The sequence below is a fragment of the Aethalodelphis obliquidens genome, unplaced genomic scaffold, assembly GCF_003676395.1.
Source record: "Aethalodelphis obliquidens isolate GAN/ISIS:26980383/991018 unplaced genomic scaffold, ASM367639v1 scaffold9, whole genome shotgun sequence".
Lineage (NCBI taxonomy): Eukaryota > Metazoa > Chordata > Mammalia > Artiodactyla > Delphinidae > Aethalodelphis > Aethalodelphis obliquidens.
In genome coordinates, this window is record NW_020837953.1 from 47,949,460 (window position 1) to 47,973,064 (window position 23,605).

General features: G+C 45.4%; 1 protein-coding gene and 1 long non-coding RNA gene across 9 annotated transcripts in view; both read right to left on the minus strand.

Annotated features, from left to right (window-relative positions):
* The window catches only part of CAMTA1 (calmodulin binding transcription activator 1), an 894,875-nt gene that overhangs the window by 784,216 nt on the left and 87,054 nt on the right, over window positions 1-23,605 (minus strand). Inside the window, exon 4 of one of the 7 annotated variants that reach the window (XM_027110328.1) lies at window positions 22,216-22,504. The exons of the other annotated variants lie outside the window; for them this stretch is intronic. Coding sequence (XP_026966129.1) covers window positions 22,496-22,504 — 9 coding nt within the window. The 3' untranslated portion in view covers window positions 22,216-22,495. Of the gene's footprint in view, window positions 1-22,215; window positions 22,505-23,605 lie in introns of those variants that run through there. 7 annotated transcript variants of the gene reach the window in all.
* Window positions 8,013-20,584, minus strand: LOC113622250 (uncharacterized). Of its 2 annotated transcripts, XR_003433463.1 has the most exons (3): window positions 17,532-20,584; window positions 14,953-15,105; window positions 8,013-8,250 (listed from the first exon to the last, which is right to left on the minus strand). It is a non-coding gene; the product is annotated as an uncharacterized LOC113622250 (long non-coding RNA). The 2 variants fall into 2 exon arrangements; XR_003433462.1 differs by lacking the exon at window positions 17,532-20,584 and having other exon boundaries at window positions 14,953-15,296.

Sequence of the window (23,605 nt, forward strand, 5' to 3'; positions counted from 1 at the left end):
CAGCGTCAGTGTGCCCAGGAGGAGGGCAAACGGTGGGAAGTGTGAGCCGTGGCAGGACCAGACCACGAAGGCCGACTGCACATCACACAGATGGAAAGTCACCACAGGGTTCAAGCAGGATGGCCTCATCCTGATTACATTCTGAATAACTCACCCCGGCCCCGCCCAGGGAGCCGAGGAGTCCACCCGGGAAAAGGTGATGGATGTCCAGGCAAAGAAAACAAAGGATGCTTGGACTCGGGAGGTACCCGTGGAGACGTGCAAAGCGGAACACGTCCTGGAAGGAGAACCGAAGGACCTACAGATGGAGTCCACGTTTGGGTTGAGGGAAAGGGCAGAATCAAGGACACTCCTGAGCCTCTGGCTTGAAGCACTGCTGGGTTTGGATGTCAGCCCTCGTCTTCACTTTCACAAGTATTCTCCAGGCTCTTTCCACCAACAGTGAACTTCAACCCTCACCAGCCACCTTTTAACAGTGGACAGAGAATACTGCACCCCCTGCAAAACTGAAAGGCAGACTTAGGAACTAATACTTATAACCATGCTCCAAAATGAAAGGTAAGTTCCAGCCTAAGGGAGGCCTGACGAGAGTCCAGAAGAAGCTGCCCGAGCTACTCACCCGACTCCGCCCGCGACGCCACCCTCTGGACCGGGAGACTCTGTTTCCTGGCTCTGCCCAGGCCCTCCAGACGAAGAGCTGCTCACGGAGCATTTTCAGCTTCCTTTAACCAGGCTTTTAAAAACAGATACTTTTTCTACCCTAAGTTTGTCACCATTTAAAATGTTGTACTGGTTAGTGGTAATTATGTAAATGCAAGCAGCCATGTCTATTTTTAAAAGGGAACCCCATTTTGCATTCTTACATCCTGAAATGTTTAAAATAGCTAGTCCAGTGATGTTTTCACTTTAGTCGAACCGTTTGTGCGGATTTAAATACAGGTTCAGCAGAAACCAAAGCAAGTCACACATTTACTTTCTATTAAACATCTAAATCAGAAGATTAAAAGCCTATTTTACATTTAACAGAAAGAAGCCATCAAATCAGCAAAGCAACAGCCTCACCGTATTTACTGCCAAGCAGGGCTGAGGTTTGAGAGGTAATCAATTTCGGAAGGGAGGGATGGGTTTCTTTAAACTCTTCAAAAAAGGAAAAATACATGTGAGCAAACCTTTAATTACAGTATCTTTCAAAGAACCTACAAAGCCTTTATTCTTTCCAAACCTAATGCTTGTTAAAGGCAACTCTTGCCCCTTAATTCCACATGAAATATTCAGTATAGCATAATTAAATTTTATTCCACGCTATTTTCGTTGGATTCATGGAAATAAGAGGGTGGTAGCATCTTTTAAAACAAACTTCCCAGCAACTTCACTTTCACAGCGAATGGCTGGTTCTCAAAATTGAATTTAAAATGCAAACCCCACTCCAAAGGCATATTTCAGTCCAGGACAGACAGGTGGGTTGTAACACCCAACCTGCAAAGAAACGACTGCCCCCTCCTCCACTCACTAAACTGCGTGTGCCACAAGGTACCTCTGAACACAGATCTCATTTCTCAACATGTAAATACCGGGGCCTTGTTTAGTTCTTCATATGACTCTATCCGGTGGGTAAAGAAAACAGAAAGGAAAAGGACAGGGAAAGAAGCACCCACCTGTGGCAGAAAGACGTGTAATCTCAGTAACTATTTGGGTAACTGGATCACTTGTGGGGAGTGGGCTTGATGTTTTTGATCATTATTGTAACTTACATAACCAAATCTTAATCTCTTTTCCAATCAGTGTCAGTAAGCTACAAGTGGACACAAATCATCTCTCTCTCAGACTGGTGACCCAGGTCACAGGACTCAAAGAAAGAGAAGTGGTAACACACTTGTCGAGCGAGCCACAGCAAAGTCCACCAGCCACAGGAAGCCTGGGACCCCATCTCGTCTGACTTTCTGGCATCAGTCCCATGGGAGCCCCCCTGATGGGACAAAATCCTAGTAAAACATGCATCTCCCCCATAATGTGCACAGGAAGCTAAAGTCTTCACTTTACATTTTGCAAACATATCAGTAGGGACCATCTCAGATCAATAGTGACCCAACCTCTCAGTCCAGCCAGACCATCCCATTTGCTCTATAACTTCCTAAAAGGTACCAAACCTAAAGAGGGTAACCAAAACAATGAAAACAAAGATTTATCAAGTGACATCCGACATTGCTGTAAGACAGCAGCGTATCCACCCAGGCTAGAGGCCATTAGAAAAGCCACTGGGGATTTATCCCGGCTGCTGCTCCAGAATTCTGAGCTGCCAGGCGAGAACCGGGCAAGCACCTGGATGCTTTGTCAGCTTAAAACAATTTCTTTAAAAAGATGGTTCTTAATGAGACTGTGAGAACCTCAAAAGATTAAAATGTATCTTAAAATAATAAAATGAAATGTGTCTTAATTCTTACACTTGACTTTGGCTTTGTAGATTCGTCTACTTTATTGATTTTAAAAAAGACCACTGGGCTTCCCTGGTGGCGCAGTGGTTGGGAGTCCGCCTGCCGATGCGGGGGTCGTGGGTTCGTGCCCCGGTCCGGGAGGATCCCACGTGCCGCAGAGCAGCTGGGCCCGTGAGCCATGGCCGCTGAGCCTGTGCGTCCGGAGTGGCCTGCGTACCGCAAAAAAAAAAAAAAAAAAAAACACCACCCACCAAACTCAGCCAAGTGACCAGTGAGAACTTAACAGCCTGGGAAAAGCTGCCACTACAGCCACCAATGGGTTCCTCTGAACTCATGGTTCCAGAAGGGTTAAAATGAGCTGATAAAAACAGAGACCTAACCAAAGCCAAACAAACAAACGTGACGACAAAATTAAATTTTTAAACCACAGAAACAGGTATTCGAATTTAAAGCATCTACCCCACCATATTTGCAAAAACAATTTTTTGAGACTCATTTTTGTTTTCTGTTCAGATCTAAATGTTTAAATAAGACGTCTGCTAGCTTTTCAAAAAACCTGGCCCATTTATCACTTTTTCGAACTACATCATCTTCCCATTCAAATATCTCAGTGACTCTTGTAGGAAAGATGCTGCTCGTGTCCCTAATGTCAAGGTGTCTCTGCAGCACAGGGTGTACCCAAAGATCACAAACAGGATGCCGCCTCAGAAGAAGCTGCAGTTATACTGGGGCCTGTGGAGACCCAGTGACGGCACAGACCAGTTATTTCCCCTGAAGGCACAGCATAGGGAGACTCTGTTAAATCAGGCCTAATGTTGCTGATTTCACGACACTCAGTAAGGATCTGGGCTGAAACAAAACACATCAACTGTCAATTAAGTACTGAAGAAGCGTTTTGCATATTAAAAGCACAAATATCACTGGGGTGGAAGTTGGCCAATTTAAACGGGGGAGGAAAGGAGCATTTTCACAGCCACATCCTTGCAGGAGTACCAGGCAGACATGGGCTGGAGGGGCTCAGTCTCTATCTGCAGGATGCCTCTACTGAACTTCAACTCCAACTCTTGCTATGTGACCTCAACCAGGGGTGACAAGGCTTTCCCTGCCTCTTTCTCGGGGTTGTTAAGAAACCAAATAACATGTCTGTGAAATCATTTGCTTAACCGTAAAGGCACATAAAATTTGAGTTGCTGATATTCTGGGTTTATATAATAATGCTAATTATAGGTTACTGATATATTAAAACTAGCCCGTGAACTTTTAACTGGGAAACCCAGCAAGTTTCTTCCTGTATTTCTGAATATTAGAAATATTGGGGGATTAGGGGAAGGGGGGGACTGAAAATGCATGTGCTTCTACCTTGACTTAAACTGATGGTGTGAGAAGTAGCCCTGAGACTGCAAAAATGCCCAGCTGAAATAATGACATAAACTGCCTATTTCGTCTTTCCTTTGGTTGCACAGCTCATTAACTGCATAAACAGGGAAACTATTTAGGTGCTAAGATCCTGGAAAATCAAAGAAGGTATTCTGATGTCAAACGGTCACAGACATGGACCAACATAAAAACACAAAGAGGGTTTGGAAGCAAATGCCACATCTACAGCAAAACTCAGGTATTCAAGGCCATCATTTCAGTCTTAGCAAAGCAGTGAATTGGCACTTACAGCCTAATTTGATCAAAGTTCACAGGGATTATACATGAAAAGTTATCAGGAAAACTCAACAGTATAAAAGTGAGGCTTGCAGGAAAAACTAGGTAAGGAGTATATGAGAACTCTGTACCATTTTTGCAACTTTGCTGTAAATATAAAACTATTCCAAAATTAAAAGTTCATTTTTCGAAATGATCTGTTAAATTTAAAAGGGGGGAGGAGCTTGCTTTTGAGGAAGAAAAGGAAGCTAACATATTTAATAGCACTCTGTGCAGTTCAATATAAGACTTTTTCACATATCAACTCTTTTCAACCTCACAACCATCTCTTGACACAGGTTAGAATCAGCAGCAGCAGTCCTACCTGACATCTAAAGAAACTCATAAAAGAACAATCTTCCCAGGGGATCCCACAGTTTTTCAGAGGTGGAGGTGGGATCCAGTTCCTGGTCCGCCTGACCACAAAGCCCAAAGCCCAAAGCGTAACCAGGTCTGGCCAGGGGACCTAAGTGGGAAAGGGGGGGCTGCCCTCTAGGGAAGATGGAAACGGGACACGGACGTCCACGTAATACTAATCTACTGGGCAGGCTCATCTCAGCCGTACCAGTGAGTCACCCAAAGGCCATCAGTCCAGGAAGTGACATGGTCCCCTTCTTGAGAAGGCAAGTTAAGAGATACATCTAAAAATGGATGTCCTGGTGCCCCGTGGAAAACCTTGACGTTGGTATACCTTCTTACAGCAAGTTCACCTGAAAATGTTTTCAACCCAGAAATTGACCCACAAGCTAAGCTTCTAAAGAAGGCTCCCTGGGTACTTCCCTGATGGCAGCAGTGGTTAAGAATCCACCTGCCAATGCAGGGGGACATGGGTCTGAGCCCTGGTCCGGGAAGATCACACATGCCGCAGAGCAACTAAGCCCGTGCACCACACCTACTGGGCCTGCGCTCTAGAGCCCACGTGCCACACCTGCTGAGCCCGGGCGCGACAACTATTAAAGCCCGCGCATCGAGAGCCCATGCTCCGCGACAAGAGAAACCACCACAAGAAGCCCACGCACTGCAACTAGAGAAAGCCTGCATGCAGCAACGAAGACCCAACGCAGCCAAAAATAAATAAATAAATACATTTATAAAAAAATAAATAAATAAAGGAGGCTCCCTGAAAGGCTGTTTCTAATGAACTCAGGGCCACAGCTCCACGGAATAGGAAACTGACAAGCACCACACACGGGAAAAATACAAAATCACAGGTGGGCATAAACCAACCACCATGCAACTTTTCAAAACCCACCAAAAGGAAAGCTCAGAAATAACCAATTATAAGGTGGCTCCCCTTTAGAAGAGCCATCTGAAGGCTCATGGGTCACCCTCTCTGCCTGATGTCCTGTGTGCCACCAGAGGGCACTAACTCATGTAATCGCTCTTGAAATTCTAAAGTCACACATTTTGAACTGCAGGAATGTTGAATGAAAGCTAAATTTCAAATTAATGAAAGGACAAATTTGATATGGGCTTTAAGGACTTGGTAGTCATAAATTTCTATTTAATTCCATAAAACTTAGAAGTACACATATGACGCAGCAGAGTAGGCTAAAAACAGTAAGTTAACCAACTCTTCAGATTTATGAAAATAATGGATTTCAAAATAGAGCTAAGAGTTACACATTTGCTCCTGCCTCTTTTGTCACTGGGGCTGTCATTTGTATAACATGTCCCAGCAGCTCTGACATGTGTACACAAAAGAGCACAAAGAAAAACATTTCACTTCTTCGTTGCTTTAAAAAGCCACTCTTCATTGAATTACCAGTGGACATGTACCATAATAAAATTATAGTAGTTTATTATGCATGATTAAAACATGATTTAATCTTTTGTACGAAAATCCCTGTAAGAATAAATAGCGAACATTTACCGGTGCTCATTACGCCCTAGGTTGCTATTCTGAGTACATTACACTTATTTAATACAACATCCCTCTGAGAGGCTGTAAAACTCTATTTTAGTAAAAAGTTCAAACTTGCATTTCTTGAAGGCAATCAAGAATTTTTCTTTACATTTGTGTCTTCCACCGATGATTTATTTGTCCACAAGACTATAAATTCAGATTTGTGAGTTCTGCTTCATTAACCCCCTTCTGCAATTATTTCTTCACCCCAGAATTCACACTTCTTACACTTCCATGCGACGATAAGATTACATCAAGAGTTCAGTGATCAGCTTAATGAAAAATGCATTATGACCTGAAAGGGGTTTTTGTTTTGCTTTGTGGTACATAAAAATCATAAAAATCTTGGCTTTTCACACTTAATTTAAAAGGAACTGAAACATATTTACTGTTTGATCAGAAATGCTGGTTACTTCTCTGTGTGACATAAAATGCCAGTTCAATTGGTCCTGCTTTTTCTGCTTTTAGTTGATTCCTTCAGTGTCCAATAAATAACTGAAGTTTACACTGAAATGGACAAAATTGGACCAATAAAATACACTACACCTGAAAAGAAGTTTCAGTTCTTTAGACAATTCGTCACGAGCTGGTGCCACAAATAAACTCACCTTGAGATAACAGCCCACATCACAGGATACTGTCTCCTTGGTTTTATTTTTGCGGGAGAGAGAGAGGGAGGGAGGGAAGGAAGGAAGGGAGGGAAGGAAGGAAGGGAGGGAAGGAAGGGGGCAAAGAGGGAGGGAGGAGGGAGGAGGGAGGGAGGGAGGGAGGGAGGAGGGAGGGGGGGGGGGGGGGGGGGGGGGGGGGGGGGGGGGGGAGGGAGGGAGGCAGGAGGGAGGGAGGGAGGGAAGGAACCACCTCCTCAAAGAACAACACCTTCAAGAACAACATGGGTATTCCAGCCTATGCCAACACACAAAGAATAAAGATGGAGTCCCTGTCACATTCATGAAGGTAATCTGGAACAAAAGTACTCTGTTACTAATATCTAAATAAATACCTTCAAGTTCCCTCTGTATCTTTGTTAATGCCCATTTGATCTAGGAAATATTTTGGTTTACCTTGTTTACTTGATGCCAAATTTTATTCTCTTAAATGATTAAATATCAAGAAAAGATTTTAATGTCTGCTTATTTTCTACCTCCCTATTTTCTTTTTCTTTTTTTTTCTGTTTTTTTTTTTTGCGGTACGCGGGCCTCTCCCGTTGCGGAGCACAGGCTCCAGACACGCAGGCTCAGCGGCCATGGCTCAAGTGGGCCTAGCAGCTCCGCAGCATGTGGGATCTTCCCGGACCGGGGCACGAACCCGTGTCCCCTGCATCGGCAGGCAGACTCTCAACCACCGCGCCACCAGGGAAGCCCATACCTCCCTATTTTATTTTTCAATGTTTCTTTCTAGACTCTCATTAGATGTCTTGATATTAAAATATTCCAGACATGACTCATGTTTTTCTTGCATCTGTTTCTTCATCAGGAGGCATGGATACCATAACATGTAGTAAGTTTTATAATTCATAATTCCAAATCCTGATGTGCTCTTATGAACACCCTCTACTAGTCTGACAGTCATTTCAATCACAACAAAATTTTTATATTTCTCCCCAAATTTCACTGCTTTATCATTTTTAGAAGTCATGTATAAAAGGAAAATTAAAAGGAAAATGTTCAGGAAGGATGCAGTGCTAGGTGACCCATTGGGCAGCATTTATTTAGACTCCACGCTGTGCAGGCTCTGTCCTATGTGCTGGGGACACAGCGTAGACATGACAGAGGCCCTGCTCTCATGGAGCTTCCATTCTCCCAGGAGTCAGACCAACAAACAGACTGTTGCTCTTACAAAAATAGCAGCTCACTAAGGGGACCGAGAGTGGCATCTGGGCATATGGGTGGTCACAAGGCCTCTGTGACCAGGTGGCATGTGGACAGAGACCCCCTCTATCTGAGTTAGGTCAGGCCAGAGAGCTCCTTCATAATAACTCTGGATGAAGCAAGACTGGGTCACTTTAATCTTTTTAGTAACATTCAGTTCAAATTAATTTCAGGTTTTGAGTACAATTAATTCACTAATAGAATTGTCTTGAAGCCAGATATGGAGCTGGCAGGATGGCAAAGCTCTCCCTACGAATTCTGCCAGCTTTCATTCCAATATGTCAGCCCTCACGGCTCCAGCTCTGTGGATCTCTCTTCTTGCTGCGCCCATGAACAAGTGTGTGGTGAGAGCCTGAAATAAATAAGTGTAAAATGGGTCAAGACCGTCGCTTCTATTTCTGTTTTTAACTGAAGAAAGTTTGCCCCATTTCCAGAGGCAGAGAGAAGAGACCTCTGGGTAAAGGCAAACTAAAGTATATGTTAAACGTATATATACGTATGTATATGTACATGCATATATGTACATATATGTTCCCACACATCTGACTTATTTCTCTATGGTAACTCAAAATTGGTTCTTTTACAGCCGTTCTTTTCGTAATCATTACAGTATAACTTTCATCGGGTTGTAGGTTGTATCTTTAAGAGGCCACAAAACTTTTGTAAACGATCAAATTAAAAATTAAAGGTTTGAAGATGATCAAGGTTCAGATTCAATTAACATTAATTTTAGAAGGATTTTTTACTGACTATGCATATTCAGTAAACTACTTAAGTTTTTGTTTTGTTTTTTTCTAACATAGCATCCCGGGGGAGTCATTATGTACAATCAGCTCTCTAATTCAGATTAACGTGTCTAAGTACACATTGATATAACAGAACACAATGTTTCGAGAGGCTCCCCTGCTAGAGACTATTAGTTGAAGCACAGGACTAAAAAGGTGAACTTCTTAAACTGAATTCCAAGCACTCCCAATCGTTACTTCCTAGGCCAGTTTCACAGGTTAGAAAAATACAGGATTTCAAAGGATACAGAATAAGGAAATGGACTACCAGTTGCTAATTATGTAAGATCCCAATAATAAGCTATAGGTGATTTCTACAGTCCCCTTAAAATTACCCAAATGCACACTGATGGTGAAGGAAAGCCTCAGATCTGTTTTCTCGAATCTGTCTCTCATTTACAACCCCTTGCTTAGGTACTCTTGGGGGGAAGAGCCATGAAGTGAGTGATTTGGGGTAAGACACCGAACACTGTACCCATGAGTCTTACAGGGCAAGTTGGGAACGCAACACTGTACCAATGAGTCTTACAAGGCAAGCTGGGAACGCATCGTGTTCTGGGGGGAGTGATGCTGTCTGATTTGTTTTTTGATTTTGGGGCTGATTTCCAACCAGTCCTCAAATTGACTGAATATTAGCATGACCATTGAATTCCAGTGAATCGAGGTAAGTAAAAAAGAACCATCATATTCAGGCACGTGTCCAATGCTCAGAAGACAGTCGATTTCACAAGCCTTGAAGGCGTCCTAAAAAGGACACATTACAAAAAGAAAAGAGCTTCTCACAAGGGAAGCTCTCATGACATTTGTATCTATTTCCCTAGGTGCTATTCAATTAAATAATTAGTTAAGACAGCAGAACAACAGATGGAAGGTTTCAAGGCGATCAAATGTAAATTTTATATATACATATATATGTGTGTGTGTATGTGTATATATATATTTTTTTTTTTTTTTTACCATAACGTGATTGTCTCTATGGAATCAGACAGCAGTTTCTGACTTGTTTTCTATTGCTCTTTGCCCATCTGCTTTCTGCTACCAAAATTTTAAGATGTGTATCAACAAAAACAGTATCTATTCTCTTCCCTCAAAACAGTTATTAAGTGTACCTCTTTGGCTTGAAGGTACATGACCACAGTGTGTCACCTGCCCCATTCAGCCACCCACAACTACATGCAGATGCTGGGCTGGGTGCTATGGAAAAAGAAATAGGTGAGGCCCAGCACCTGCTCCAGACTCACGGTTTCGTGAATTAAAGATGCCGATAAAGAGAGAAATTACAATACAAGGTGGCAAGGGCCCTCAGAGGGATGGAAAGCAGTGCCCACGGTAAGAGTGAACCAACAGGTCAGGCTGTGCAGAAAGGGTGTGTGGAGAAGTGACAGCTGGGCTGGCCTCTAGAAGGAACTTCTGCGAGATAAAGCAGATCTGGGGAGGAAAGGCCAGGGGAGAGAAAGAAACAGCATGTGTGAGGGACAGAAGTGTCCGGCAGCGGGGGTGAGGTGAGAGGTGGCTGGTGCAGGCGTGCTGGGCTGTGGGCTCTGGTATTTCTCTCCCTGCACCTACATCTACATCCAGAGACGGGGGCATCAGGTTAATGAGTGCGTTACTAGTAAGGGCAGATGCAGATGACAGTGCACAGAACCATCCAGAGAGCTGGCACGCGTGTGGGGTCTCTGCACCCTGAGGAGGCAGGAGGGCAGGAGCTTGCCTACTGCAGGCCAGACACCTGCCTTGGCTGCGGTTACACCGACTACGTGGTTATAGCTTAAATTTCAGCAGTAAAGTTCTGAAGGAATAAATGACAAATTTAAATGTTACACTCTGGATTTTTTGAGGCTAGAATTATAACAAGAGCACGCTAGCGACCCACGTCTAAATTTTTAAAAAATGAACAGATGTCCAAATGCTCACCTTCCTGGTCTCCTAGACACGCTGACCTTCACTTTCTAAGAAACCAGAATTGTGTGTGTAGCAAATTAAGTAATTACGCTAACGATGATTTTAAAAAGCTAATTCTTTGGTTCTCTAACGTAACGTGTTATAATTTACAAGTGGCATCATAAAATAGCTCTTCTTTTGCTGGGATACATTCCAGTCCATTCGTCATAAAGATGTGTGTGTAAAGGAGTGACTTTATAAGTAAAATACCACTTACTGGGGAGGAAAACCTCAAAACAAACGGCAATTAAGCCATTAACGTTCTTTTAATTTCTTACTTAACTTCCAGCTCTTGGTATTCATTTCCCCGTCAGATGGAAACATTTGAATTAGAATAGAGTTTAACAAAACTTATATAATGAGTAAGCTTTCATTATTACTAAATTGTGTTTACTGAGTTTTTTCTTTCGTGTGACTACAATGGGCGAGAAGGCCATCATACTTAAAAGATAAACTTAAAATATAAAAGTGCACAGTCAGGGACCAAGCGGATTCTCTGTGATACTGAGGGCATTACTGAAGTTGGGATGCTAAAAACACAGACTACCAGGTAGACCCCGCTTCCTCGTGATGTCAGCTCACATGGACTCAACAAGCAACGACGCCCTCAACACTAAGTCATCCAAGGGCATATGGTTCACAAATGTTCGGCTCAAAGTGGGCTCCCCCTAATTTGGGGGCTGATAGGACTTTTGAGGATTTGGGGGTTAATCTTAATACAGAAAACAAACTAAAGGGAACCTAAAGTAATTTCAACTTGATAAAGGGACAGAATCAGGGTAGCCATTCACCTTTTCCCCGGGGGTTCATTATTGGTATGGGAAGTATTAAGAGCGTGTGTGCTGCTGAGGTGTCCTGTTCACTCTTTCCAAACAGTTCATCACTTTCCCTAGCCTACAAGGCTAAAACACACACACACACACACACACACACACACACACACACACACACACACACACACACGTGTGAAGTCTTTGCATAATAAAAGGCTGACCACGCCTGCCTTTTAAAAGCATCAGACGGCAGGCAGGTTCTGTATACTCTATTACATGGGACTGCCTCAAAGCTACTAAATGTGGGCTTCTGCAGGGATTCAAATACATTTAGCATTGTTAAATACAATTAATAGAATTTGAGGAATTTGAAGATTATGCCAAAATAAAGATAGGTATCTAAAGGATAAAAGTCAAAACCCCAGTGAAAAGTTGCCATTTGGGGGAGATCCTGCAAAATTACGGCCTTGTGTTCTGATGTTTTCTGTGACTCAGAATTCTTGCCTCAAGCCCTTAATTCCAAGGAGTTACCACTTGGATCTGACTTGAGGCAAGAACAATCCCCCAGAACCTCACAGATGCTTTGAGAAGTGTACCGGGATCAGGGGCAGAAGGGCTCCTTGGTGGGTAGAAAGTTAGAGCAGAGGCCACTGCAGCAGCAACCCTACCAACAGCCCCGGTCTCCCTCTCCTGCCTCTCCGACCCTGCTCGTCTCATCAGGACCATAAGTGGTTTCAGATCCGCACAGACAGTCCTTCACAAACCCTGGCCTCCCTGTTCCTTAACCCAATCCCCCCCAGTACCCTTGGACTGTATTTCCACGATCATTCCCAAGACCTACGCTGTCCAGTATGGTAGCCACAAGCCACATGTGGCTACTGAAATGTGCCTGGTCTGAACTAAGATGCTTTGGAAGCATAAAATCCATATCAAATGTCAAAGATGTAGTACAGAATAAAGGCAAAATATCTCAACAGTTTTTATATTGATTACATGTTCACATAATACATGGGACTAAATAAAATATTAAAATTAATTTCGTTTGTTTATACTTTTTAAAAATATGGGTCCTAGAACATTACAAATTACACATGCGGCTCCATTATATTTCTACTGGACAGCACTGCCCTAGACCTTGATGTTAACCGTAACTGCACCCCTTGGTGATACCAGATTGAAGCATCCCACTCTCTGACTGTCCCTACGCCAACAATTCCATGGCCCCACTCCTCGAGTCCAGCGACCCCAGGGCTTCTTGTTGCCCCTCGTCTCCCTCGTGCTCCACTTTTGCTCCCGGCCAAGCTCAGAGTCCACTGCCCACCGTCACATCAGTGCTCAGCTCCCTTGCCCCTCCCTCCCTTCCCAGCACTTCCCTGGCAAAATCCCCATCCCAGGTTAAATCCAACTCTCTGCCCTCTCCTGGCCCGCACTGGGGCAGCAGAAAATACAACTCCTTGAAAGCACCTGCTCCGCTTCCTCTCCTCCCATTTTTGCTTGAACCAGCTGGAATCGGTGACGTCCTCACCATTTCACTCATCCGGCTCTTATCAAAGTCACCAATGACCTCCACGCTGCCAGATCCAGGGTCAGTTCTCAGCCTGTATCTGACCTGACGTTCAGCAACACTTGAACACAGATGATCACGCCCTCTGCTTGGAAACACGTTCCTTCAGGACACCCCGCTCTCCCCTGTTTCCTTCCCTGGCGTTCCTTCCCATCTCCTTCGCTTCCTTCTCACCCCTCCCCTCACCACTGGGTACCTCCCGCACTCCGTGTCTGAACTTCTCCATCCATCCACACCCACTACGGATTTCATCTATCCCAGAGCTTTAAGAACCTTCGATACGCTGACAACACTGAAGACTGGCTCAAGGCTAGGCCCCTCCTCTGAACTGTGACTGCTTACTGGACACCTCCACGCGGCATCATGACGTTAACACAGCCGAGACCTTTCTCCTCACCCACCTCCCAGCCTGCTGCTCCCACCGTCTTCCCCATCTCAGTGAATGGGAACTGCATTTACAGTTGCTCGGTGCAAAAACACTGGCATCGCCCCCAACTCCCCATGTCTCTGCAGAGAGCCAATCAGCTCTCCCTTTGAAACACATCCAGCATCTGATCACTTCTTGCTGCTCTGGTCCAAGCCACCCCCGGCCCCTGTCACAGTCTCCTCACTGGTCTCCCTGACTCCATCCCTATCCCCCTAAACCAGGAATCAGCAAACTTTTTCTTAAAGAGCCAGACAGTCAATACTGTAGACTCTGTGGGCCAGATGGTCTCTGCTGCAACGACTCGACTTGGCCGTTGCAGCTTGGAAGCAGCCTCCGACAATACGCAGACAAATGAGCACGGCCCTGTGCGAATAAAACTGGAACTTAAACGGACACTGAAACCTGGACTTCATGTACGTCTCAGGTGCCACAACATATTACTACTCACCTTACTTTTTCAGCCATCTAAAAATGTGAGAAGCATTCTTAGTTTGCTGGTTGCACAAAAACAGGTGGCAGCTGGATCTGGCGCTCAGGCCTACACGGTATTGCCGACCCCGGCCCTAGACTACTCTCTGCACTGCATTCAAAGTGATCCTTTTAATCACGTTGTTTTCCTGCTCAAAAGTTCTTGGATGGCTCCCCTTCTCATTCAGTAAAATCAAAGACCTTCCCACGCCCTATAAGGCCCCGCGGGATCTCGCTGCTGACCGCCTCATCTGCTCCTGTCCACTGTGCTCACTCGATGCGACCGTGGCGGCCTCCCTGCTTCTCTTTTGCTATTGCCGAGCCCACATCTACCCTGGGGCCTCTGCCTTTGCTGTTCCCTCTGCTTGGAATACTCTCAGCCCAGATATCTACATGCATCAATGTGTCACTTCCTTCAAATCACCTTAGGAGAGACGCCTGCTCCGGCCATGCCAGCCAAAGCAGCACGTGCACGCGCACCAACATCCAGGGACCCTTAACACGGTTTCTGCATCACATTCACTGTCATCTGATGTTTCTTTATGATACTTATTTAGGTAGAAATAAACCGATAAGGCAGTTTTTTAACAGGGAGACAAAATAGCGTAGTGTTTAAGAGCATGAAATCTGGAGGCGGATTACCTGGGTTGGAATGCCAACAGCACCATGTACTAGCTGTGTGACACTGAGCGAGTTATTTTTACCTCTCTGTACCTCAGTTTCCTCCTCTGTGAAGTGGGGACAATAACAGCCCCTACCTCCTCAGTGTTCTGAGCGCTGATGAGGTAATAAATGTAACTGGCACATGTGGTCGCTCAGTTAGTGTTGCTTTTGTTTGTCGCTTACTGACCCTCCCAGAAAACAGGCTCCTCGGGACAGACGTGGCCTTGATTTGTTTACTGCTTTACTCCGGGCGCCTAGGACAGCGCCTGGTGCTGGGCTTTCCATAAATACTTACTGAACGAATGTATAAACCTTTGAATTTAAGTCCCTCTCAGAGAGGGCAGAACACTCCCCCACCCCCAGCACCACACTGATACCAGGAAGGGCAAAGCTTTCCTAAAACCCACCGCAGGAAGAGAAATAAAAACCCTACTATTCCAGGTGTGTTTGCTGATGTTTCTCTCTGTGGAGAAACCTTGAAGTGAGCCATAACCGCTGTGCTCCGAGGAGCACCAGTGTCACTTCGTAAGGGGCCTTCTACGATCTCAAACTGTGCTGCCGCCTCAGAGGTCACGTGCTCAGGTCTCTAACCAGATTGGAGAAGAAACAGATTCCATAGTCAGGTTCAAATTCCCCATGCAAAATGCCAACCCAGTAGCACAGTTCTGTACAGGCCTGACCAAATTTCCTGGATACAAGCACAAAGACTGCTTACTCAAAGTAGCCGACATTTAATTGACTTCTAAAAACAAAGAATATCTCGTCAAATAAAAGTCTTTCCCGGGGGCTTCCCTGGTGGCGCAGTGGTTGAGAGTCCGCCTGCCGATGCAGGGGACACGGGTTCGTGCCCCAGTCCGGGAAGATCCCACATGCCGCCGAGCGGCTGGGCCCATGAGCCATGGCCCCTGAACCTGCACGTCCAGAGCCTGTGGTCCACAATGGGAGAGGCCACAACAGTGAGAGGCCCGCATACCGGAAAAAAAAAAAAAAAAAAAGTCTTTCCCAAGCAAAAAGGTGGTAAAAACATTTCCATCCACCCGTCATACACACTCAGTCACTCACAACCATCACAGTACTATGGATTCGGCCGCTCTCCTAAGAGGACTGAGTTTTGATTTATAAATGGTATTAACATGAGCTAAAGTACTTCCGAGTTCTACCATTCTGGGGACGAGTCTTTAATGTGAAGATACTGATACATATCCTGGTGTCACACGGGCTCTTCTTCCAGTGAGAACCCCCTACTTCCTTTAAAAGAAACAGGAACGATAGGGTCACACACCATTAAGCAAAGCAGACAACTGCCCTTCTGACCCTCTAAGATGTTTCCCTGTGAAATAAGGAACATCTTCAGTATTGGTTCTACCAAGTGGGAAACAAATGAGTGAGATGTAGGTGGTAAAAACACACCTATAGGGCTTCCCTGGTGGCACAGTGGTTAAGAATCCGCCTGCCAATGCAGGGGACACGGGTTTGAGCCCTGGTCTGGGAAGATCCCACATGCCGTGGAGCAACTAAGCCCGTGTGCCACAACTACTGAGCCTGCGCTCTAGAGCCCGTGAGCCACAACTACTGAAGCCTGCAATCCACAACTACTGAAGCCCACGCACCTAGAGCCCATGCTCCGCAACAAGAGAAGCCACCGCGATGAGAAGCCCGCACACCGCAACGAAGAGTAATCCCGCTCGCCGCAACTAGAGAAAGCCCGCGCGCAGCAACAAAGACCCAACACAGCCAAAAATAAATAAATAAAATAAATTTAAAAAAAAAACACCTATATGCATTAGTAGAGAGTTCAGGTGTATAAGTGCCTCCCTGTGCTGAATGCCAGAAAACCGTGTGCCTGGATAAGTAAAAGACTATGAGGAAGGGTAAGAAATTGGGGGTCAAGGAGGGGATGAACCCCAAGAGGTCAAAGTGAACTGCCTGACCCCTGCCTGCACGGCTCTGGCCTCCTGCTGACAGGGACATAGCGGAGCAAATGGCCAGGGCCACTGGGGGCAGGTTTTTTCCCAGAAATGATAAGACCTGAGATCTGTCTTTTCCTGGTATCCCAGTGATGGTTTCGTTTTTTCATTCTGCAGCTGGCTGGTCACTCAGGTCACCGTGACACAGCACAGAGGACACACATGAGGCAGGCAGCACCCGTCCCATCTCAGTCCTGCACTGCTACACGGGGGCAAGAACCTGAAAAGTCAGGATGATGGCGCGCTAATTTAATACTGTATTTAGCTGATGATCCTAAATAACACTTTGTCAGCTTTTGTGATCTAGCACAAAACCACATGCCTTGTGATATACCAGCTGGGCTCTGGTAATGCCCTTGACTTGAGGCTTAAAAGCTTTGGCTGGGACAGAACTTTGATGTATTGAATTTCCATTTCAAACTGCGATGATTATCCCTGGCTTTGGCATCGCACAGAGTGCTACCAAAATTAGATTATGGCTAGTTAATAAGACTATCTCTCCCCTCTGGTCCACTTCTGGGAGCGCCGCTGCTACCCTCTGCTTTGCTTGTTTGCAAGATCAATAAGCCATGGCTGTCTAGTTTACAGGATGCGGGGACAAGAACCATCTGCCGGGTCTGGTGTTTCTTTAATTAAAACTTTAATTACAGATGTATCTCTGCACAGATACGTGAAGTCTATCAGCTCCTGTTCTTAATTACCTGTGCTAATGACAGCTGAAAGGAGAGTGAACGTTTGCTGGGTGTCTCCTACGTGCCAGCACTTGTGCCACATGCCGTTAAACATGCCAGAGCAGGTACGAGAAACCCAGAGTCCAACGGCCGCCGACAACTTGCCACCCTCCCTGCCAGTCCTCTTCCCATTGCTACGGAAGAAGGAGAAATGTCCTTCGGGCTTCTCCCAGGGGAAAACGAGGGGCGGAGAGGGGTGAAATACTCCAAAGGACCAATAAGAAGAGAGCGGAGAACTCGGCACCACAGGCTGCCTAATATCCACGTTCTGTGCGGGCACACGTGTCTATCACATGGTATATTTCTGAACCCACCTAGAGACACGTGTGGAAAGTGGAAAGTCTGGTCTAAATCCTGTGATTCGGAGGCATGTCACCTGGTGCCACGGTAACCAGGGCCACGGTTTCCCAGGGAGATGGCACCCACAAACGAGCACAAACAGGAGATGCTTCCCCTTCGCTCCTGACTGAGCAACGATCCTGCTGCCGCCTTGGCCTTCAGTCGCCCCCCTGCTGGCGAGGGCAGATTTTCACTGAAGAATGACATAAAATAACTTTTCACACTTGGACCATGTTTCTTGGTCTCCTACCGCCTCCAGAGGGGTTAAACGCCATCAGAACTGCCCCCCAAGGGGCCTGCTCAGCGCAGGGGCCCCTCCTACCCACCAGCCTACCCATCAGGGCCGGGTATTTCTCCGTCATCTCCCGAGGCACACAGGTCACCGTGCACGGCCACAGGGCATCCACGCGCCCCAGCGCTGGCTCTGCTCCCCTCCCCGGGCAGCAAGTCTGGACTGGCTGAGGGCCTCCGGGAAGGGCTCCCCCTCTCAGGAATGGCTCCTCGTCACCAAAATGGGGGGCCTGACCCATGACCTCAGACCTTCAGCAGCAAATACACTAAAAGCCGGATGCCAGTGCCTCTAGAGGGGTCAAGTCCATCATTGGCCAGCACTCTGTCCTAGTTAGTGACGGCGTTTCTCAAACTGTCATGCCAGATTATCTGAATTTTCAAGATAAAGCACCCAACTTAAGGTTGATGATCACAAACAAAATCTGACAACTTTCAAGGTGACTCAGGGTAGTGCCTTCACCTCTGAAAGATCCCAGGACATACCGAGACGCGTCAACTGCTAGGAACACCTGCGATGTGCCCGGCCCCTTGCAGGATTTCAAGCATTTACAGTCTGATGACAGAAACACTCAGAAGCATCTGGCAGACGATGGAGAAAAAGAGAAACAGAGGAAAGATAAGACAGGGAAGGGTTGGGGAGGAGAGGGAAGGAGGGTTGTAAAAAATAAATGCACGCAAGTAGGGCAGAGAAAAGAAAGTGAAAAGGCGAAGGAGAAAGGAGACAGCCCACTGCTTCATTTCGCCCCATGAGCGATCTCAAACCTGGTTTTTGTGATGGTCAGATGCCCACTTCCAGAAGACTACATCCCACCGAAAGGACAGCTGGGACTCTTCCCACAAAATGGCTGCTGGTTGCTGGTGAGTGCACCACCACACTGGCCCACAAAGGCCCACTGTAGCTTACAATGCAGCTAACTATAGAATTAACGGCACTGGCCCGTGTTCTGGATTAGTGATAGCTTTTCCTTACGAGTAACATAAACATCCTGCATCTTTGTGCTCTGATCGATGGTTCTCTGCTAGAACAGGCAGCTCAGAGTCTGGGATGGGGCCAGTGCTCCACATTTTAAAGCTGTACAAGGGATCCTGGACGTGCAGCCAAGAGCAAGGAAGCCGCTGCTATGCAGCCCCTCCAGGCGCCACGCGAACGGCGGGGCCTTCCTAGTGATGCGGGTGGTGGGGTGCTGGAGGCCTCACTAAGTAAGTCTGGGGCACTGACGGCTGAGGGACACAAATGCATGCAGAGGAGGCCCCTGCAACCAAGTGGCAGGATCTCCTGTCAGGGGTGCAGCCAGGTTTGCCGGCAAGCACAAGGCAGCAGGTACCAGAAGGGCAGCTCCTGGATTCAAGTCCCAGTTTTGCAACCTGCTAGGGGTGTGACCCTGCACGAGTTTATTTAACCGACCTGAGTGTCGGTGTTCTCAGGTGCGAAACAGGGTTAACAAACACCACCGACCTCATAGATAAGTGTATATAATTATGTGGAAACGCTTGGGAATATGTGACACACAGCAGTGACTTTCTTCCCCCTTATTCTACTGAGGATGAAGCAGGGAAGCCTCCTACAGCAAGGTAAAAATCTCTCACCACATAAATGCTTTCTGACTCTGGGAAAGCCCACTAGACAGCTGACTGAAGCTGAGAGAATGAGTAAGTGCTGACTAAGTAAAGGATGGGGTCTCTCCCACGGGTCTTTCCTGTGCCTCCGTAGCCAAAAACAGCTAAAACAAAAGAACCTGCCAACAAAGGGCCAATAAGCTCTTAATTATCTAAACTTTTCTCCCGAAAAGGTTAGGAGCCCAGATTTAACCTGCAGCACCTGAACTTACATTGTTTGAGAGGTGCCTGATCCCCATAAACTAGCCAGTGCCTCTTCCTGTAAGCTGCCTGGGCCTCCAAGACAATAGCAGAATACTAACAGGGACACCTTTCAAGTTTAGTTTTCTGCAAGGTGTAGGAAATTCCATTTCATGGGAACTCCCACGCTGCCTGGGTTTCTCCTGGCGCGCAGGATCGGGCCCAGATGCCACGGCCATGGCCACACTGCCTGCCGGCCGCTGCTCTAAGTACACACTTCACATGCAGCAGCTCACCTAGGACTCTTCATGACGCTCTGAGCAGGTACTGTTATTATCAACCCCACTTTCAAGAGGAAGCTGCGGCACAGAGGGGTTAGATAACTGTCTCGATCCGACCACCTGCAAAGGGCCGAGGTGGGATGCGACGCGAGGCAGCCTGGCCCCAGCGCCCACGCTCCCGGCGCTCCCCAGAGGATGCACTACAGCAGCCTCTCAGCATGAAGACTGCCGCTGCTGAGCGCACAGCCCTCGCATGAGGTTTACTTTCAAAGGCACCTTTCTTCTGGGTTCCCAGGGTGTCCATCACGCATTTTCATTTATCCTGCCAACAACCCTAAAAAGCAAGCAGGAGACGTACAATATCTACGTTTCACACAGGATAAAACGGAAGTCGAATCAGTGAAATGTTCTACACATTCCTGTATGTTAAGTGGAACAACTGATTTCACTGTTTTCAACCCTAACGTGGAAGTCTTTTGAAGTCTTGCTATTTGAGTTTCTGGGTTTTGTGTGTCGCTACCTCACAAGATACCCCGGGCACATCCAGAGACCCGGCTGGTCCAAAGCAGGTTTCTGACTCTCAGCCTAGGGTTTTCTCACTGAATCATGCTCACAGAAACTACATCCGTGTGGCTTACAACTCACCAGAATTCCTAAATACTAACCAAATAAGCACTGCTCACTGAAAATAGGGAACGAATGTGTCCGTATACCAGCTCTCTTCGACGTAACGGCAAAATAAAATTATCACAATAAAAACATTTCTCTTGGGTGCCTATTAACGTCTCCTTAGCTCCTACTGGACTTATGAATAAAGTATTTGACTGTCTCTAGAGGACCTAGGAGCCTTCAGGGAGATGTCAAGAGGCCCTGATTCTGTCAACAGGGAGCTTGTGACTCTCATCAGCTAGCTCCCCCTCAGGGGTCGGGCAGGTATAGGGCTGCTTAAGCAAGAGGAGTGCAGAAGACCGCCACTCACAGCCCCTTTCAGCCCTGCGACGCCTATTCAATAAACTCCAAGCTACACATTCTTCTTCTGGTGCTAGAAGGATACGGAATACATTCCTATGCAACTCTGAAAGCATTATCATAAAAAAAAAAAAACACCTTAAAATGCAAGGTTGGATAAATAAATGCTCCTAGCTTCTGGAACATTCATTCCATGTGCTTTCTGGCTTTGTACTCATGGAATGTTTTACCTACTCATACTTCTCAGCTCTGATATTTTGCAATTCTGTGAGAAGATACCCAACAGGCCAAAGGCAATTTCCCAGGGATGTAAGTGTAACAGACAAAGACCAGCTAGTAAGCCTGAAGAAGTGTTCCTAAGAGTTCCAATCTCCACTGAGCAGCTCACTACAGCTAATTTTAATTTGTGGTTCTAATGAATGACATAAACTTTTATAGGTATCAACAAAGCTCAGAGAGGACTTAAATCCATTTCAGTGCTCATTTAGCAGCTTCAGCTGTGTGCAATTAAAGCATCAGCATTAAATGTTGGAGAATAAAATAATGAGACACTTAACAAATAATCTGTGCTTCAGCAGGCCATGCTAGGGGATTTCACATGGTTTTTTTTTTTTTTAAAGAACATGAATTCTCAGGAATATCTTGTCAGTTCCAAGAATTAACTCAAGTTTCATTTTTTAGATTTCAGTTTTTTTGCTTTTGAATAAGAATTTTTTGAAAAGTGGAATACAATTAAAAATGCATTGTCTGAAAAACAGTCATGAAACAGCATATGGCATAAAGCAATCTGGTATATGGACCATCACAGCTGACTGACCAAGTTTCAGCAGAGACAAAAGGCCACTTTTCATCAGGTTAAAAATGTTGCTCGTTCTTAACTTATACCTCAAATAAAGAATAAAATACTGAAGGAGGGGGAAAGGTGAATTTTGGAAATGAGACAACTTTCTTATCTTCCAGTCCGTACGTGGAATTAAAGGGCTAAACTTTTCCTCCCACAAACACTTGAAAATATAAAACATAATGTGAGGTTGTAGAATGTGGCAGCTGAGACCAGTAAGTTCAAGTTGCCACTATTTCTGAAAGATGAGTTAATCTGCAAAGGAAGGGGTGTGTGGTGGTGGTGAGGGGGTGCGTGGTGATGGTGAGGGGGTGTGTGTGAGAAGGGGCGGGGCAGGGGCATGGGGGGGCGGGGGGGCTCTGGGTGTCCGCTGTGTATGCAAGTTATGTGTGAACACCAAGTTCATTTGGCTACTGCAAAACATGAATAGAAGAGGAAATATACTGCATGGGGAAATGCACTCATTAAACTTAAATTTTAAAAGGATGAAAACACAGATTACACTTTATTTTTAAAACTGAAATGAATTTTAATACAGAAAATGAAGACAGCATTTTGCAAATTTATCGCTCAAAGGGGTATCTCTATTTGAGGAAATCAGCGTGTTACACTTTGAGAGATGAAATGTTACAGCTTGTACACCAAAATCAAAAAATGAAATTAAATTAAAAAATGAAATGGTTACCAAGGTAATGCAGGTCAGGGGATCAAAGGTGAAGGGTCACACATTATTAAAAAGAAATCCAAAAGGACGGCTGCATCATGATCTCTGCAAAACAAAGGAGCTCCAGTAAGTAAAACTAATATCTCCGAGAATTTAAAATCAAGTTCTTGAAAAGAAGACTCCCCTGTAATTGAACACAGTCATTCCTGATTCCGTGTAGAGCCATTTTTATTTAGGTACAACACCAAATTTTAATTACCTTTTTGTAAAAATTTAACCATTCAATCATATTAAAACCCCAAATATCCCCCATTATAAGTGACTAAGAAGTGCTGACAATTCCACTGGACCCCACACCCTGTTTTCTGGAAATGACAGTGTTTGTTAAGTTGCCAACATATCAGAAATCTAATTTGGTCACAGCATGGTGAGTTTTTTTCCTCTCCTCAAGGAATGAGTTCCAAAATTGAGTTTTTGCAAATTTGTTTCATTTGAAGTAGCTGCATAAAATTTCCATTATTGGAACATTTAGTATAACAATGTTCTAGAAGACAGCAATAAAGTGATACATGATAAAATAAACTGTGTATATCTATTAAGATCTGTTCTCACATTCAACTCTCACTGCAGGACGGGGTTGGTGCGGGGGGGGGGGGGGACGACATTTTAAGCAAAATAACTTGCTGTCTCCACTGGAATTACACAGAATTAATAGAAGCTTGACATCAGCAATATCTTAACAACAGAAAAAGAGTATATGACAGTTTAGGCCTCAATTTCCTGTTATTATTTACTCATCTCCCTCATTAACAAACCAAAAAGGACATTAATAAACCTTAAAAGGACAGAAAGGGCTAAGGTTTTGTTTTGCATCATGTGGCCACCACGGATATCATGACAAACATACTTATTAACTTTGCGGCAACAGCAAGCATAACGATTAGGAGTTACAGTAAATAATTTCCATATTCCTTTCACTAGTAAATAAAATGACTACTATTAGTGATCTTTAGTCTCATCTCTGAAACTAAACTTGAGCAGGCTACACTGTCCTGATTTCAGGATCCAAATTCCTTACTTGTTGCTGGACAGGCAACAATAGAAATAACGCCTCTCCATCTACGAGGGTAAACGAGAGCACCACTAGCCAAAAAGAACTGTAAGTACCATTCGTTCTTCCAGTCTCCTAGCTTAGTTTCAATCTTA